The sequence below is a fragment of the Podarcis tiliguerta genome (genome assembly GCF_965153285.1).
Source record: "Podarcis tiliguerta genome assembly, chromosome: 10".
NCBI lineage: Eukaryota > Metazoa > Chordata > Lepidosauria > Squamata > Lacertidae > Podarcis > Podarcis tiliguerta.
In genome coordinates, this window is record NC_139543.1 from 26138615 (window position 1) to 26158445 (window position 19831).

Genomic DNA, 19831 nt, shown 5'->3' on the forward strand with positions numbered 1-19831 from the left:
ATTTTGTAGTGCCAGAGAACTCTTTTCCTTGAAGGCAAAGTCAAGAAACCAATTACTGTGTCTTTATGGGACAAGCATAAGGAACCATTTCCATTATACAAACAATTGTATGGTATTATGGCGTATTGTATGGTACGCCATAAACAAAGGTGTGATGCGCGAGTTTGTCCTAGTGGCGTGTCTCACAGGCTTGTTGCAAAGGCCATCCATTCCAAGATAAGAAATGCAAATCAGTTTGCATCTTCAAAAGTCAATACAAAGAACCTACAGGAAAAAGGGTTACTAGAGATGTTGCTGAAATTTCAGATTATATGCTTCGCTACATGAACCTATCCACTTCTATTACAAATTAGGAACATAGGAAGCGGTTAGTTGGTACGTATATTTATTTTGGTCAAGGACCAGTAGAGAAGGTAGAAAGAAAACAGAATGCATAAAACACAATATAATAAACACATTAAATATGAAATTTAAAACAATGTAGAACATAAAACAGTAAGAAACATGAAATGATATGCTTAAATGAAGAAGAGTGGTGCAAGGTGTTAATAATTTTAAAATTAAGGCAAGATCCTGAGCCAACTCCTCAAGGCCGAGGTCCCCCCCCAAAAAAAATATTTTAGGGGGGCAGGCCCATCCAGAGTGTATGTATAGTGGCACTGCCATTGAAATAGTGTGTGTGTGTTGCATATTGTGATCGATTTTGCCAGGCAGGGCTTATCTGGGCAATATTTTATTCAAGTTGGAACCCTTGTTGCAGATAAAAATACTGGCAGGATTATTGTAATAACCTGCAGTTACGTTAAGAGTATATATTTAAAGGAGACTAAAAAATAATGTCAATTTGGATATGCAGAAGAGATTAAAAATAAATTTAAGGAACCGCAGAAGGAAGTCAAGTTTTAAAATGTGAGAATGACTGTAAAATCAATGAAATGTCTAGATCTGAAAAATATAAATATTTCTTTTTTAAACAAGTTGGCACCCTTGTCAACTGAGAGGAGGAGGAGAAAGCTGATACTGTTGCGGACCCACAGGTCAGATGCTCACTCAGAGCAGTTCCACTGCTACAGCTGTCCTACCCTGCAGGGTTTATGCTACCCCAGGAACCTTCCACGTGGGAAGAGCTGGAGGAGATGCCAGACGCAGAAGCCCATCTCTGGGCTTCTGGGCTCTGGGTGACTTACAGCCAGCTCCGGCGTGCGACGAGCGGGAGGCGGGCGACCTTGGGAGGGGAGCAGAGCAGCCTCTCTCCTCCTCCGGCCGGGCCTCTCGTGCGCCCTCGTTCCCTCGGCGCGCCCAGCTCTCCAAATCCGAGATGCCCCCGGCGGATGCGCGCTAGTTTCTTCCAGCGAGGCCTGGAAAGGGAAGGCGAGAAAGAGAGGAGGGAGAGAGGCGAGGGAGCCCGGATTGCAGCCGCAGCCGGCCTTGTCGCAGCGAGCCACGGATCCGGCGTCCGCGGGCTCCTCCTGGCCAAGCGATCCTTTGGAGACGTCCTCCGGGAAAGCCCGCTAAGGGCAGCGGCCCGAGGGGCGGCCCCAGGGCGTGGGCTGCCGGCGGGCTGCGCTCCCCCGCGTCCGCCCGCGGGATATTTATAGCCGGCCGAGGAGGCGACTGTCTCGCGTGGCGCCGGAGCCGCGCAGGGAAGGAGAAAGGCCGGTCGTGGAGGGCAGCGTGCCTGCGCCGGACGCGGTGAGTCAAGTGCGCGCTGCCTCCGCGGGCGCCCGCCCCTTCCCCACCCTCCCACTCCGCGATCGCGCGTGTTAAAAGGGAGCCGGGGGGGGGGGAGAGAGCCGCGGCTCGGCCCTGCTCGGAGCGGCATTGGGCTCAGACGGGAGCCCCACACTTTCCCACGCGAGAGGGGCCGGGGCTTAAGACTGCGAGGGAGCCCGGGGCGAAAAGGTTTGGGGTTATGTAGCCGTGGGAAAGGCACTCTGCACGTGCTCGCTCCGAGGGTCCGGCGCTGAAGATCGGAGTGAGCCTTAGGGGTGGCTTTTTATTATTATTTGCGGGGTGGGTTATCGTCAAGAAGGTGATACCGCAGAAGGTAATTGTCGCTGGTATATTTTTATCCCACCTCTTGTGTGAGAATGGTGTTTGTGCGTGTGTGGAGTGGGGGGGGGGGGTGTTGCTGCACTTTTTCTAAAAATATGCGTTTGGTAGGAGAGCGGACACCCCCCCTCAACCCTGTGACTGGAAGTAGTATTCCTGGAATAAATTCAAAAGAAACCTACGTTCCGGTGCTTGCGTGTTGATGAGTCCCTCGCCATTGGCTTTGAACGTCCACTTTACAGTGCAGCCCGCCCCCTACATCTGGGGTTGCTCGCTTCCGTGTTCCGTGCTCTAGCCCCTTAGCAGGTTTGTTTTTAAAGCCCCATCGTTGAGAGGCTTCTCTGTCTCGCGCAATGTTTCTTTTCCAAAATGCATCCCTAGCCCTGAAAACACTTATCCCTAATCCCTGATGCCTGTGATGGACGGGTCCTCTGTTATTAGCCTTGCATGACCCAGAACTGAGAACAGGCTTGGGGGCAAGTTCTTGTTGCAATCAAGCCCTGTTTTTCCTTTACCCCTTTAAAGTGCGAATAGGTATATGGTTAATATACTGCTCGGACTTGTGTCAGGTCCATTAGCTCTGCCTCCTCTTCTGTTTAACGTGCCTTTTCTGGTGTGTCCTATTGTAAAACCCTGGCGTATAAACCTGGCTTAATGCTGACTAAGAAACACAGTTGGTTTGCATTTGCTTATTTTTGTAGTGTTGTAGAAACAGGAATAGAGATGATGTCTCATAGTGGCAAACGAAATGGCTCCCAGTTCAAATCTAACAATACTTGACATCTGATCTTCCTTTCAGTCCCTCGTTTGAAACATGGGGATATCATTGTCCTACTTTACAGTCCGGCTGTATGTATTGCTGGTATGAGGTATATGAAATCAACTATATGAAGGATAAAGTGTGCTATATATCAGGGGCGGCTAATATATGGCCTTCTAGATATTGCTGGATGGGCATCAGTCAGCATGCCCAATGGTTAGGGATGATGGGAGCAGTAATCCAACATCTGTAGAGATGAAATTCTTCCACCGCTGGGCTGCATAGTTATCTTTCTCCTCACTAGTGCTTTGAGATCTAAAACCCCACAAAAGTATCTTGAGACTGTATTTGTTAAAAAGTTCTTTTAGAGATCAAAATGATGGTTTTAAAATTATGGCTTTCTTGTTTTGATCTTAGTCCCATGAGTTTACTTCCCTTGCTCATATACACACTGAATAAACTCATTTATTGCCCTCACAGTAACTTTTTTCACAACATCTAGGTGGCTTTCTGAATTATTTAGATAAGATTTGGTTATATAGTTGCCTGAAACATCACCAATTGCCCATGTTAAAAACCACTAGTGTTGTTTAAATGATGCCAAGTACTGGATCCAGTGATTTATAAAGAGTGCTGTTTGCTTTCACACTTGTCACCAAACAAATGTTGCAATTATCTCTGGCATTTCTTAAATCTTGCTTTTCTAGTTCCTGTGACTTTGACACAATTGCATTGTTGCCAGTTACATTCTTTAAGAAAGATCTATGGGTCTATTTACTGGAACACCGTTCTGGAAAAACACACAATAGATGCTTTGTTATCTTTATCAATGCAAAATGAAGCTGCAGAATGAACTGGCTGTGTGTTTTTTGATGGAACAAACAGTATGCTCAGTTTTAAATTCCTTTACTGAAGTTCAGATTTCGCAGACCTTTATTTTTAAATCAGAATCCTAAAGAACAGTACAGTGGAATGCATGTCTGTGGAATGTATTCTTTGCAATCAGTTTAGGTTTGGATACAATAAATTGATTGGTACACTTCAGCATTGAAGTGTATGAAAGCCTCCATAGTTTGGCTGCAGAGATCGTCCTCTTGCTAACATTGAGCCACAGTTTCTGTTAAGCAATCTGTCAGACCATTGATCCTGTCAACTGTCTACTACAGAGAGAAGGGCTCTCTGGATATTGTTTGATTCCAGTTCTCATCAGGCAATGGGGGTGAAGGAAGTAGCCATCCACTAACATCTAATGGGCCGTGACTTTGGCTTACCCCATGCATACAACTCATGACAGTTGTATATTCATGTTGTGTATATATTTTTGTATTTATATCGCTGTTGTTTTTGTATTTTATTTGAATTGTGAATTTAAATTGCAAATGGCCTGTGTGCCCATTTACAACCCAGAGGAGCTATTGTGGGCCCCACAACCACCCAGCAACCGAGTACACACAGATGAATGTAAAATGAGACTGCAGGATCCGGCCAATGGCCTATTGAATCCAGCACCTTGCTCTCACAGTGGCCGACCTGATCCTCCAGGGGGAAACCTGCAAGCAGGATTTGAGCCCAAGAGCACTCTTGCCCTCCTGTGGTTTCCAGCAACTGGTATTCAGAAGCATTACTGCCTCTAGCCATGGAGGAAGAGCATAGCACACCACGACCTTTGATCTTGGCAACAGCAGGATGATTTTTTTCAAGCCACATTTCAGTGGCTGGGAGGGACAGAGAGACCCCAGGAGTGCCAAGAAAGCCCTCTGAAGGCACTGATGCTGCCCTGGCGGATGCCCCCTTAAGCTGTCTGACGTGATGCATGAACAGTACTAGACGGGAGGAACAGAAATTATATATTGCTGCATGTGTAGCTGTCGTGCATGGTGCTCAGTGTATATCTTTATTTTTTAAAAAAACCACACCATCCCTTTCCACTCTAAAGCGGAACTAAAGGCAGCTAACAACCTTAGGAGAAGTGTAGGGATTGTTAAAGCAATGCACAGCACAGTCCTATACCTGCCTAAGGGTGCAAACCAACAGGGGTTAGGGCTGGATTGGGTAGAGGCATCCCTCCATCCATCCCTGCTGGTCTTTACTTGCAAAGTGAAACCCCTCTTGGGCTTGCCGATTGGAAGGTTGGCAGTTTGAATCCCCACAACGGAGTGAGCTCCTGTTGCTCTGTCCCAGCTCCTGCCAACCCAGCAGTTCGAAAGCATGCCAGTGCAAGTAGATAAATAGGTACTGTTGTGGCGGGAAGGTAAATGGCATTTCTATGCATTCTGATTTCCATCAGGGTGTTCCGTTGTGCCAGTAGCGGTTTAGTCCTACTGGCCACATGACCTGGAAAGCTGTTTGTGGACAAATGCCAGCTCCCTCAGCCTGAAAGTGAGATGAGTGCCGCAACTCCATAGTTGCCTTTGACTGGACTTAACCTTCCAGGGGTCCTTTACCTTTACCTTGCAGAGCTCCACAATGTGCAGCCAGAGGAAAGCCCTGAAATTCTGGGGTGTTCCAGGGTGTTCTGTTGTTCCAAACAGTCGCCCCATAGTTACAAGGAGGTCCCAGCTTCCTCTGTCTTGATGGGCCACTTCTGTGTAGACAGTGCTCTCTGAGTGGCAAAAGTCAGACTGCATACACACACACGCACGACACATTCCGTTAAACTTTCTTGAAAACTGAGCTTGCCCCTTTCTTTTAATTTGGGATGGAGCTGTTGCTCTGTCTTTGCATTTTCTTTTATGAGTTGCTTTTTGATGGTTTTATGGTCTGTTATTATTTTATGGTAAGCTGTTATGAGGGCCCTTGTGGCTTAAAAGCCACCTATAAATTTAAATGTGTGCCTTTTCTAAGGAGGAAAAGCCTCCTTGGCATAAGGCATATCCTTTATCCCAATTCAAGCATTATACCCATGAGTAAATAAAAGAAAGGAGAAGGGGGAGCTGGAAGCTTGCTCAGCTCACAGAGGCTGTGTACACACATAACATCTGAAATACACAAGTGGTTTGTACCCAGGGTTTCGCATTGGTACACACCCATCATGCGATGACATCATTTAAAGCTGCAGCTATGTTTTCAAACCAGTGCACAGCAATGTTCTCTATTCCCCTGTAACTAGTGCTATTTTTCTAGAAAAAGAGGTGCCAGAGCTCGCCATGAGCACCTCCCTCTTTCTCTTAGAATGGCAGTGGTGCACACCTAAGAGTTGCCAGAAAGTACCTGAGAGGTGCTAGAACTCAGTTCTGATGATTTCCAGCTGAAAAACAGCCCTGCCTGTAAGCCTTGGGTCAGCTTTCAGGGTTGGATTCAGTGCCGTGAATATTCTTCTTATATTACTTTCTGGCTCAAGCCCCCATCCAGGAAAGCTGAGACTCCAGTTTGGATGTCTGAGGAGCAGCCTTCCCACAAAATGCCCCCTACTCCTAAGCTACATGCAAGCAGTGTTATTTCTTCAACTAAGAACAATGGATCAAGAAGAGGTTAACAATAGAGGGAGAAGTACACAAATGGGTGGGAACCTCCATGTACTCAGCTGCAGATTGCCCCCCACCCTGTCAACTTGTGGAGGGCATGTGGGACAGTGATTTGGGGAGTGGACAAAGAACTAGCACTCTGATTCCCATGATCTCCACTCAGATATTTCTTGTAATTCATTCTTAACATCATCTTTTAAATTCTTAGCCAACAATTTGGTTTTATTCTTGTTGATTTTGAGACCCACTACTTCTCCAAAATTATTTATTTCATCGAGTCCCTTTGAGGTCGATTCTATTGGATCTTCTTCTGATATCATCACATCATCTCAAAATACCTTTAGTTTGTATTCTCTTTGTCCCACTTTTATTCCTTTAATTTGTTGATTAGTTCTTATTCTTTGTGCCAATACTTCTAAAACTACTATGAACAATAAGAGTGATAGCTGGCAGCCTTGTCTTGTTCCCTTGGTTATTTTACAATTTTCCGTCAATAAATTACTCACCATCAGTTTTGTTGATTGATCTGTATATAACACCTTCACTCCCCTTATACAAGTGTCCCCACATCCCATTACTTTAAGCATAAAATTCCAGGAGACGTTATCAAATGCTTTCTCAGCATCCAAAAACATTGTAAATTCTGCTCACTTGTGAGTATAACCTTTAATAGGGCTGTCCAGAATGGTTCTATCTGGAGTATTCCTAATATTGTCACCTTAGCTCCTGGCATTCATTTAAAGTGAATGTTACTAAGGAATGCAGATGCCAACAGTCTTAAGGTCTATCTCAGTTGAGTCATTCATTTACTGGTATACTGTGCAGCTATTAAGAGAAGTCCAAGGTGATTTGCAGGAAAACCTGTTCTTAGACTATAGTGAGATGCTTGCTTCTAGGTAAGTCTGCAACATGCAATTGAGGATAGCTTTTTAAACCACTCAATTACAGGGATTAGTCAGGAGATATATAGATAGGTTGGATCTTATCACCTTCAACTTGCACACCTTTGAATCCAACCCATTATTTTTAATACAAGTAACTATAAATCCTGTTGATGATTAGCGCTCCATCTATGACACATGCATCAATTAAAATCAATAGGGTGGGGACCCTATGGTCACCATTTTACACATTAGTATGGTTGGATGTGTTTTCAAGTTTCCTTCTGTCTGTCTGCACCAGTGGATGGAGAGGGGGCATGGATGACTTCATGTATGTCCTATGTTTTCAAATTGAATCAAAGCTGTTTTAGGGAAGACACAGCATTTCTCAAGAAACTACAGGATAGGTGTGGGTTGTGGCTAACACTGTGTGTTCACAGCTTCACAAACCTGTGGTGGGAGCACACTGGATGCGAAGCACACAGGAGGGTGTGCACGGCTGAGGTGTTGCCGGACTTCATCAGACCAAATCAGTAAGGCCAGAGGTTAAGGATGATGAGGGTTGTTGTATCTTTGGAGGGCCACAGGTTCTAAAACCAAAGGAAGTCTGCTGTTTGCTTCAGACCCATTGCTTTTATTCATATGCAAATTTAATTGACAAATGCATCAGTTAATTAAAATATTTGTGATTCACTGTATTCAATTACGCTCACTCCCAGCCTAAATAAACACCCTGGAGCAAGTTATGTGATCTCAGCAGGACTTTGTTCTGAGTAGACATGCAAGATGTCTTGACTTGGGTGAAAATCCTGCTTCTGTGTGCTCATCGGAACTTTTCTATTAGTTGAATATTGAAGCATTTGCATGCATGAGGCTTACAATGCCTTGGAGCCTCTCCCACCCTATTTATGTAAACATGGGCCCCAAATCCAGAGTAGGTTAGTTGTGTTTAAGTCCCATTGAAATCAATAGAACTGGTTAGTTGTGACTCATTTTACGACCCATTGATTCCAGTGGAACTATAGTCCTGCTGACTTCCTTTGGACTTCCACCATTAATCCAGAAAAGACGTGAAAGAGCTAGAATAACAGAATTGTGGAGTTGGAAGATTTCATCTAGTCCAGCCCTCTGCAATGAAATGAGAATGAAAATTCTGGCTTCTGTGCATTCCATATCCATCTTCCCTATCAATTGAAGCAAAAGCTGCTCTTTGCCTAAATCAGTGTTTCCCAAACTTGGGTCTGTTTTTGGACTACAAATCCCATCATCCCTGATCACTGGTCCTGCTAGCTAGGGATGATGGGAAACAGCTGGAGACCCAAGTTTGGGAAGCTGCTGGCCTAAGTGAATGAAAGTGCCTTTAGTTAAGGGGTTCCATTCACTCTTGTCAGCATTCGCCACTGTGCCCCCACTGGAGTTGGTGAACAGGGTCACACAAACAGGCAGCCAGTCCCAGAGCCTGTTTAAAGAGGATAGAAGCTGGGGTGGCAGGGGGAAGTGATGTATAGTGGGAAGGGTCATAGCTCTGTGGTAGAGCATCTGTTTTGCATGCGGAAGGTCTTGGGTTCAATCTCTGGTATTTCCAGGTAGGGCTGGAAAAGACTTCCTGTCTGAAACCTTGCATGGTCACTGCCAGCCAGTGTTGAACGAATTGGCCTAGATGGGCCAATAGTCTGACTTCTAACGTTCTGTTATAGCCCTTGTAAGACTATAACATAGTGCAACATCCAGTAACACAATAGAACAAATGCCTTTTTTGCTTTTTGCATGCAGGGGCTGAAGGTCTGAGGATGGCCAAAGACTTCCGCTACTACTTCCAGCATCCGTGGTCCCGCTTGATAGTGGCCTACCTGGTGATCTTCTGTAACTTCTTGATATTTGCCGAGGATCCGGTCTCTCACAGCCAAACCGAAGCAAATGTCATTGTCGTGGGGAACTGCTTTTCTTTTGTAGCCAACAAATACCCCGAGGGAGGAGGCTGGAGGTTTTTAAAAGTGTTCCTGTGGCTGCTTGCCATCCTTACCGGACTGATAGTTGGCAAGTTCTTCTTCCATCAACGCTTGTTTGGTAAGTTCCACGATGTGCTAAAAGCCTGTGTTTTCTCTCTCCCTCTCTGTGAGATGTTCCCGTTTTACACCTTTCAGGTTGAAAAGGCAGCAAAGCAAAGTGAAAGATGATGGCTGAATAGGATGTGTTGCGCAGCAGTGATGAGTCAGTCAGATCATCAATCTTGATGACTATAAGCAAAATAATCTTTCAAAGAGTGAAGGCACATCTGTTTGGTCTAATGAAGAGGGCATTAACTTTCCTCACCAAAGACATGCTTCAGGGCACTTTCCTCACTGTCTTGATGTATTTGTGAAACACAGCCTGGATATTATGATAAGAGCATGGCTTTGTTTAATGTGCTTTTTTGCATTTGTTGTAAGCATGCATTCTGTACCTGGGAGCCTTTGTTGTCCATTCCGTCCAATCCATGGAGTTGTGATCTGACCTAGATTTTCCAGATAGGACTGACTCTTTGCGGTGAGATCATTCTTATGAGGATGACTTAAGAGCTGGGGTAGAGCATGAGACTCTTAATCTCAGGGTTGTGGGTTGGAGCCCCACATTGGGCAAAAAGGGGGTTGGACTAGTTGACCCTCGTGGTCCCTTCCAACTCTATGATTTTGCAATTCTATGACTTGTTCTCAGGAATACAATCTAAGCCAGTGTTACACAACAACCATTATGTTATTCCAATAAGCATTAATTAAAACATTAAAAAATGAAGACTCAGGGGAGATGGCTAATGAAACCACAAGTGTGATTAGCAATGATGATGATGATGATGATGATGATAATAATAATAATAATAATAATAATAATAATAATAATAATAATAATTTATTTGTACCCCACCCATCTGGCTGGGCTTCCCCAGCCACTCTGGGCGGCTTCCAACAAAATATTAAAATACAGTAATGCATCAAACATTAAAAGCTTCCCTAAACAGGGCTGCCTTCAGATGTCTTCTAAAAGTCTGGTAGTTGACATCTGGTGGGAGGGCGTTCCACAGGGCGGGTGCCACTACCGAGAAGGCCCTCTGCCTGGTTCCCTGTAGGTTTCAACCAGATTACATTTGCTTCATGTAGACGTCTGGACAAAATGTCCCTGGAAAAAGTTGAAACCACCCCGCTTCCTTTTGTTGGGATACTGCCAGGGAGATAAAGTCCATCTTGACTCCACGTCGTCTCCGGACATCCATCAATCTCCCGTAGACACGCAGTATCAGCAATTAGCGACAGGAGCTCCAGAAATAGCTTTCCACACCCTAGAGCTCTTGCACACTCTATCAGCAGAGTTCACACAGCAAAAGTTGCACCCAGGAGAGCATTATATTGAAGTTTATTCAGCGTTGATCAGAACAAAGAAAAGCCATGACTGCCTGCTAGAGTTTCCGGCAGTGAGAGGAAAACGAAAGCAAAAGACACAACAGAAACATCCTGTGAGACAGGAAATACGCAGGCTGTGACACAAACATCCTGCTCCCTTTTAAGGTGGAACGGAAATATCCCAACATCCTCCCCCTTTCCGTGTAACCTGTAGTACCTGTGGTTCAACCCAATTGCAACCTCTGTACATAAACCTTAAGTTGTTCTCTGTTAACAACCTTCAACAACAGATCAGCAGGAATTTCATTTCCTGCCATGTAGGACACCCGAATAAGTCCTTTCTGAATACACTCTCATGCACAATGTAACTTAATCTGCAATTAATTAAATTAAATTACCTGCTCGGTCCCTCTCCACCTGCAGAGAAAGATAGTTGGATACCTCACCAAGATCCTTCATGTCAAAGTGCTCCTTCAGCTGAGCTAGGGTGCTTTGGTACAAAGCCTGATTCTTCCAGAACATCAGAAGATCATCAACAAAACATAAACAATACAGTTTGTTTTGCCCCTCCTCCTTGACAAACACACACGGATCAGCCTTGCCCTGGTGAAAACCTAGAGAAAGCAACGTCTCTGTGAGTTTTGTGTTCCAACACCTGGCACTCTGCTTGAGACCATACAAGGATTTCCGCAGTTTACAGACCATTCCCTTCTGTATCTGCATTCCATCAGGTGGAAGCATATACAGCTCCTCCCCCAAAATGCCGTACAAAAAAGCTGTATTAATGTCATGATGGGAAACATGCAGCTTCTCCTCTGCAGCAATCTTGAGCATCAGTCGAATGCTCTCATATTTGACGGTGGGTGAGTAGGTCTCGTGGTAATCCTGCCCTGGTACCTGTGAAAAACCTCTGGCAACCAATCTGGCTTTGTGTCTGACAACCTTGCCATTCTGGTCTGTCTTGGCCTTAAAGACCCATTTGCTGCCAACCAGTCTCATTCCTGGGACTACCGGTACCAATTCCCAAGTTTGGTTCCTGTTCAAGGAATCAACTTCAGCCTTCATGGCATCAAGCCAAGGCTCAGCATCTTTAGAGGTTAACTCCTGAACCTCTTTGAAGCTTGAAGGTTCCCACACCTTCTCTGAGCTACTAAGAACAGCAGTTGCTGACTTAGCAAACTCATCAGCAAATCTCTTTGGAGGTCTGCCCTTCGTCGCCCTTTCAGATCTGCGTACTAGACGCAAGTCTTCTGGACTCATCTCCTCCTTCTTGGGAGAAAAACGACCAATGGTGAACAGTGGTTCTTCCAGTTCATTGTCAGACGCATCAGATGGTCTGACTGAGGCCTTTGCGCTCTTGTAGTCTGCTGTGTCATCACTGTCACTGACACCAGCAGCAGCGCCGCCCACTGAACTGGAATCCGAACTCTGATCATCATCATCATCATCATCATCATCATCAGCTTCCTCAGCTTCCTTAGCATCATCTGCTTTTTTCACATCACCTTCATCCTCCTCTGGGTAACTCTGGAAAATTCCCACATTTTCCCCCCACTTAGGATTGTACTCAACACTCCTTGTGAACTTAATGGACTTAGAGTCAGTCATCCATACCCTGTATGCTCCTTTTTCGTACCCCATGAACAAACCATGTGCCCCACGCTTCCCAAGCTTGTTGCTCTGTGGGGTGTGTACCCACATGTCAGAACCAAAGATTCTCATGTGCTTGACATTTGTTTTTTTACCAAACATTTTCTCATAGGGAGTGCAACCAATAGGTGATGACAGTCTGCGATTAAACGTGTAAACATACGTCGACAGAGACTCCCCCCAAAATTTCTCAGGGAGATTGGCATCATGCAACAAGGTTTTCATGCCTTGAAGCAATGTTTGCTTTGCTTGCTCACAAACCTCCCATGGGGATCCAGGACTTGAGAGGCTATGCTGAATTCCCTTCTCAGTCAGGAAAGCTTCAAACTGCTGAGAAGTGAATTGCCCGCCTCGATCAGTAAACAAACAGCCGATACGTTTACTGTGAACATTCTCCAACCAAGCACAGAATGCCTTGAACCTAGGAAACGCTTGCGATTTCTGCTCAAGCATAAACACATGAATGTACCTGGAAAAAGAATCAATTAGAACCATGAAGTACCTTGCTCCACCCAAAGAGGGCGCAAGTGGACCAACCAGGTCTGCGTAGACTAGCTGGTAGGGTTTGGAAGCCTGCCTGCTAGACTCCTTGCCTTTTGGAGCAACCTTCACCTTGTTCTCTGCACAAGATACACATTTCATGTGAAACCTACAGGGTTTAATGTTCAAACCCTCAACCAGTCCCGGCATCTTGGCCAGCGCCTGCCAAGACATGTGACAAAATCTTCTGTGTGCTTCATGAACACAACCTGCATGAAGAACCTTGTTAGTTTGTGCAACACAACAAGAATCAACATTAGACACAGCAACAGCATTGTAATCATAAGTTATACAGAACAAGCCATCCATAAACTTAGCATGCAAAATGTCCTCTTTGCCTTTCCTGATGACACAGCCGCTCCTCTTGAAGGAAACCTGAAAACCACACCCAATCAGCTGTGGGACACTGAGCAAATTGTTCACGGCACCTGGAACATAAAGTACATTTTTGATGGTCGTGTGCAGACTTGCAAGTTTCACAGTCCCTTCTCCTGCGATCCGCAACGTCCTTCCGTCAGCCAGGTGGACCTCACCATCTTGAGGTTTGAAGGAGATAAAGAGATGCTTATCTTTCGTGAGATGGCAGGTAGCAGCAGAATCAACAATAAATCGGGACTTGGCCTTTGGAGCAGCTTTTCTGGCAAGCAAAACCTTGTTTTCCAGCGGCGTGGGCTTAAACTGCTTGCCCCCCTGCTCCTGGCCAAGAGACTTGCCTTTAGCCTTTGGTGAGGCTGTGCCAGCAAACAAAGCCTTGTTTTCCACTGGCGTGGGCTCTTCACCCCCCTTCTGCTTCTGGCCATCTGCAGGCACCTGTCTCTGTTTACCTCTGGCCTTCCGGCCTCTGCAAAGGCAATGACCTTGGTTCCCACGAGAAACAGAGCTCTCATCTGCCGAGTCCTTGGCTCCCCCTGGAGGCTGGAATGCTGCTTGGGATGACATCACAGTCAGCTCCCCCTGCAGCTTGCAACCGGTGCCCACGGCATCCCTGCATTCACTTGCATTCCGGGAAACAGCCAGGACCTCCGATGCAGTCAAACTCTGGGCTGGGTTGACTGGTAGATGGGCCAGCTTCAAAGCATTCCACATCCCACGAGCACTGGTGTTGCCAGCTAGTGTGGCAATTTCCTCTAGAGAGACGGACAAGACTATTATGTCAATGGCCCTTGAATCTTGGGTCTTCCATCTCTCTGTCAGAGGAACTGGAGGGGCCTCACTCACAGTATGCCACACTCCAAACTCTCACACCACTCTGCCCAGGCCTGATAATTTCGCCCATTTAGCTTTGGGCACTCAGCAGCTTCAGAAGCATCTTGAGAAGCTTGAAAAGACTCCATCCCAGCTTTTCACTTTAGCCGAGCCCCTTTTCAACTTCAGAGGCTTCTTATCTTGGCTGCCCATAAATCACGAAGCCTTTGGCTTGACTCCCAGGCCAATTAAGCCAGCCGGACATCAAAGGCACTTTGCCGCGGCAACAAAAAGCCTTATTTGCTTTCGCTTTTCCCCACATACCTCAGCAGTATGTCGCAGTCTTACTCTCCTGTAAGTGCTGTTTATCTGGGCCCGAAACCTGTTGTTGGGATACTGCCAGGGAGATAAAGTCCATCTTGACTCCACGTCGTCTCCGGACATCCATCAATCTCCCGTAGCCACGCAGTATCAGCAATTAGCGACAGGAGCTCCAGAAATAGCTTTCCACACCCTAGAGCTCTTGCACACTCTATCAGCAGAGTTCACACAGCAAAAGTTGCACCCAGGAGAGCATTATATTGAAGTTTATTCAGCGCTGATCAGAACAAAGAAAAGCCATGACTGCCTGCTAGAGTTTCCGGCAGTGAGAGGAAAACGAAAGCAAAAGACACAACAGAAACATCCTGTGAGACAGGAAATACGCAGGCTGTGACACAAACATCCTGCTCCCTTTTAAGGTGGAACGGAAATATCCCAACACCTTTCACCATCAGAAAAACTCTGCTCTGAGATCAGGAAGCTTGCTTGGCAGTCTGGGAAGGCCCAGGTTCAAATCTCTTACCTTCACTCAAATATAAAGCCCACTGCCTGACTTTGGTCTGGTCACCCTGTCTCAACCTATCTTAAATATTTGAATTGTTGTGAGAATAAAATGTGGGGATGACATGGGACTGTATATGGTACCTTGATCTCTGTATGTATGTCTGTCAGATGGGCACCCCATTGGATTATTTACTGTGTGGCACCAAAACATATGTTCACCTTAGCAAGTGGTGATGCATAACATCCTATCTTGTGGTGACAAAGACTTCTACTTTTAATAGGTGATTGGGCATTGGTGTATGGCAAAAGTTTGTTCATCACTTGAGAGACTGGCTTATGGCAGACTTTGCCAATCTGGTACCCTCCAAACGTTTTAGATGAGCATTGTTGTGGCTGATGGGAGTTGTAGTCCAAAACATCTGGAGAGTATCAGGTTGTTCAAGGCTGGCTTATGGAGTAGTTTATATGCAGAACATCATAAGGTGTCCTTGACAATAATAATCTCTTTCAGTCCACAAATGTGCCTAAATCAGAGTGTCAGCATCTGACATTCCTGTTGTGTGACACAGGGTGTGGTCTTTTTTCAAGTTCATCTGATTCCCCTTCAACCCAGATATCCAACACACATGTGTATCCTTTGTGAAATCAGTGGGAGCAGCCCCTGAATTGGCTTCCAGGTTCTCTGTACAGTGGTACCTCGGGTTACATATGCTTCAGGTTACAGACGCTTCAGGTTACAGCCTCCATTAACCCAGAAATAGTACCTCGGGTTAAGAACTTTGCTTCAGGATGAGAACAGAAATTGTGCTGCGGCAGCAGCAGGAGGCCCCATTAGCTAAAGTGGTGCTTCAGGTTAAGAACAGTTTCAGGTTAAGAACAGACCTCCGGAACGATTTAAGTACTTAACCCGAGGTACCACTGTATATACATTGGCAAAAGAGGATTTCGGCCGTGCTAACTCTCGTAATCTTTAGCAAACAAACATGGGTCAAATCCTGCTTTTAATATTTTAAAGGTAAGGGGCACAGAAATGCCTCTCAGATTACACGTGTATCCGAGTGCATAGCTTGTGTTCGTGACCTATTCCTAGGCAAAGCTGAAGTCAGATCTGGTTCAGGTGGTGAATCAGTCTATATTTATATTCTGCTCAGTCTGATTTCCCAGACCCCACAGCTATTCGGTTTCATTGTTGACATCAAGAGGGAGAGGTCACCTGAAGCAACTGGTGGTTGCACAGAGGGAAGCACATTCCACAGAGCAGGGGCAACAGAAAAAAAAAATTCCCATTTCTGGGCCAGATTTGGGGTGCTGGTAGGGGAAAGAGAGGAAGGGGAAGTTCAATTTTGTAAGTGGAAGTTTTGTGCAAATGGGAGAACGGTGTTGGATAGAACTCCTCATTCTGCCTGTGGGACTCAAGCTGTATCTGCATATTTTACTCCCTTGTTACCCTCCCCTTGTCTTACTCATTGTGCAAATTAGATTGGAATTTCCTTGGGGGTGGAAACCTATCTTTCTTTGCTTATATTCTTTTGTAAAGTGACACATACCCACTTGAAATATCTAGTAATAGGTTTTTTTTTGATATTTTGTTGGGTGGCATATTGTAATTATAATTATTATGGAATATGGAAAATAAATATTATATTTATTTACTTTTCCATAGCTCTCTTTACAATTGAAACAAAACATCTATAATTTCAGATTTTCTATTGCTCAGTCTTCTGGTTCATGGGGATTCTCTAGTGCCAGAAATTTATGAGAGAGAGAGCCACAGCCTTGCAAATGCTGACTTAACACCATTTTTGCTGAAGCACTATCAAATCCCTGGGAAGATGTAAACATGCGTAAAGGTGGAAAAAAGCTTAAGTAAGCTTTTCCTCACCTTTGCTGACTAATTTGCCTTAATGTACTACTGTGTGTGTGTGTGTGTGTGTGTGTGTAGAGACACACCTGAGCCAAAAAAGATTTCTGTTGCACTTTTTAATATATTTAAAACTACTAATATCCCATCAGTAAATAGAATGTTTTTAGATTCAGAAGGTGACCAAGCTAACCGGAATCACCATGAAACATAATTTGGCCTCTGGAATAGGGGGGGGAAAGCCTTGGGTCAAAGAGGCAGCTGGTGAGCAGCAGACTTTTAAGACTTGAAAGTAAATAACTTTTGTTTAAGGCTTTTAGTAGAAATTCTCATTGACACAGGAACTGGTGGGATTTCCATTCGCTGAGCTTATTTTCCCACCTGTTTATGAAACTGTGCCATTGGCTGCACTGAGACAAGGCAGGTCTAAAATGCTGTACACATTTTTGCAAGCAGTTTCCCTGGATGCAATGCATGCTAGTGTGTTATTTTCACTAAGGTGGAATCTACACGTATATAAAAAAAGCTGTGAAAATGCTTAATTTTTAAATATATATATATTGAATTTGTCATTAGCCCACCATCGCCATCTAGTGTCACATTTATATTTGCAGCTGTATCCTAATATATTCCTTTTTATGCACACTTGGGCCTAACATATGCATTTTTGTATGAACTTGGAGAAGTGTATTATGAAACTTGGAGAAGTGTGAATTTCAAAGGAAGGCTGAGTTTTGGTTCTCATGATACCATGAAAAGTGCAAATTCAATAAGTTCGCTTTTAGCTGTTAACTGAATTGATTTTCTCCCCCATCGCTATCCGAGGGCACCACATTGGTCAGCCCTGCTCTGGTGTTATAAAGGCTGCCAGTTTGCAATAAAGCCTTGATCACGTTGATCAGATGCTGAAGAAAGAGAAGGAGGCAAGATTGCAACCGTAATCATTAAAGTATACAAATGCAGAGCTATTACAGATATTCTATCTGAGAGTAGAGGTCGAGGTATTGGAATCAAAATTGGAAGTTGCTCAAGAATCGATTCTAACCATTAACAATCAGGGCTTAAGAAAACTCTGCAGTACGACTTCCATCCAGCAACTTCTTAAAAAGAGTCATTAAAAAAGGATGCACATATTTAAGTCTGCTCTTTTTCTTTGCCACATTGCCAAGGGGAGAGTCAGATGTGTTCAGCAGTGCCTTGAAAGCAAATTTAAAAATTAAAAATGTAACTTTGAGGAGAGTGACCCCTTTGTTTTAAGAGAAGATACAGAACATTGGGAGAGATGTTCTTTTCTTCATGAATGCCATCAAGTGAGTTATGTATGAACTCACTTTACATTTGATACTTTTTTAAAAGAAAAAGCAACAGATGGATACATCAGGTTTTCATGTTCTATAAATCACCTTGAACTTAAAATGTATCTGTCAATTTTGGTTTTCTCATTTTCCCCCAGCCTTAAGGTCAGTTCACCACATTTGTGCATTAGTTAAAAAATAAAATAAAATAAGGTTCCCATGAAAATTAATCAGCATTTTAGCATGCTTTTCTCCTGAATTTCACTTTTTTCTTATCTGGCTTCCCAATTACTTTTTTATTTTATAAACGGGTATTGTGCCTGCAACTAAATTGTGTTACCCCCAGGTGAAATGTGGCGTTTATTTGAAAGGCATTATGAGACTGCATAATAAGAGCTTGGGAAATAAATGTCAGAGAATATTGAATGTAATAGATGCCTTGCTAGGTAGGCAGAGGGCAATTAAGCCAAGACAGCAAAGCTCTGGACGCTGACAGTACTTTCTTGCAGCTGACCGCAGAGCAGATCGAAGCAGGATGAATTGATGCCCCCAACAGTGTTGATAGCAACCCCTTTTTCTGTTTGCCTCCCCTCCGCCCCCAGCCCCCAAGAAACAACTAGGCATAAAAAGCAATGGAGCCAATTGATGGGTGTTTTCAAGGCTTGTTTCTGCATGGGGACAAGAAATGCTTTTTTTCAAATCTAATTACTCTCTGTGTGTGAGATATATAGATAGATAGAGAAATAAAGTGTGTGTGTGTGTGTGTGTGTGTGTGTGTGTTAGATGTGAAAATAGATGTGTATGAATTCATGTGTCTGTATATTTATTTGCGTGTATGTGTGTGTATGTATAAGAGAAATGTCCAGGGAAGTTTTTTTATGTTTAATACTCTATTTTGTTTTTATATGTATCGGAAGCCACCCAGAGTGGTGGGTACAGATTGTCAGGGTACAAATAATACATGGGTAGGCCAACTAAGGCCCGGGGCCCAGATCTGGCCCAATTGCTTTCTAAATCTGGCCCGTGTATGGTCCAGGAATCAACGTGCTTTTACATGAGTAGAATGTGTCCTTTTATTTAAAATGTATCTCTGGGTTATTTGTGGGGCATATGAATTCGTTCATTTTCTCTCTCCAAAATATAGTCTGGCCCCCCACATGGTCTGAGGGACAGTTGACCGGCCGCCTGCTGAAAAAGTTTGCTGACCCCTGAAATAATAAAATTGTTGTAGTTGTTGTTGCTATCAGCACAATTTTTCTAGAAAAAGAGATGCTGGAACTTACTATGAATGGATCCCTTGTTCTCTTGGAATGGGAATGGTACCCACCTAAGAGGTACCGGAACTGAGTTCCAGCAAGTTCTGGCTGAAAAAAAAAAAAAAAAGCCCTGACTATTGTTGTTGTTGTTGTTGTTGTTGTTGTTGTTGTCGTCGTTACACAAGCCCTTTTTTGCATTTGCCCTGTCTACCACTGAGTCTCAGACTGGAATAAAATCCCCACCTTTGTCTGGAGTAAAACTGGTCCAGAATTTAATGTCAGTGAAAAACTTGTGGTTTTAGCTTGTAGTCCTATACAAACCTATCTACCCGAGAGTAAGCCCATTGAATACAATGGAACTTGGTACCAAGAAACCATGTATAGGATCTCTCTGCCGATGTGCCTTCAATAGTTCAAAATTAGTAGCATGTTATATTGTTCCTTTTGGCTCTAAATTCAACTGTTTCCTAATAATAGCAATCATTTCTGAAGAATGCATGTGACTGGAGGCTTTAAATAGTGGCCTAATCATAAATACCTGAATTGACAATCAGCGGCTGCATGTGGATTCAGGCTCATCAGTTTCCAGCTGTGGTTTATAGCCAGTTTATTGAAAGTTGCCTTGTAAATAAAACTTGGCACCATGGACCACTAATGATGCACATGTAGGCATCTAAAAATAGAGAAG

General features: G+C 44.2%; 1 protein-coding gene across 1 annotated transcript in view; it reads left to right on the plus strand.

Annotated features, from left to right (window-relative positions):
* Positions 1-831: 831 nt before the first annotated feature.
* Positions 832-19831, plus strand: part of TMEM117 (transmembrane protein 117) — a 206723-nt gene continuing 187723 nt past the window's right edge. The window contains exons 1-2 of the mRNA XM_083399846.1: positions 832-1692; positions 8931-9224. Coding sequence (XP_083255972.1) covers positions 8948-9224 — 277 coding nt within the window. The 5' untranslated portion in view covers positions 832-1692; positions 8931-8947. The remainder of the gene's footprint in view (positions 1693-8930; positions 9225-19831) is intronic.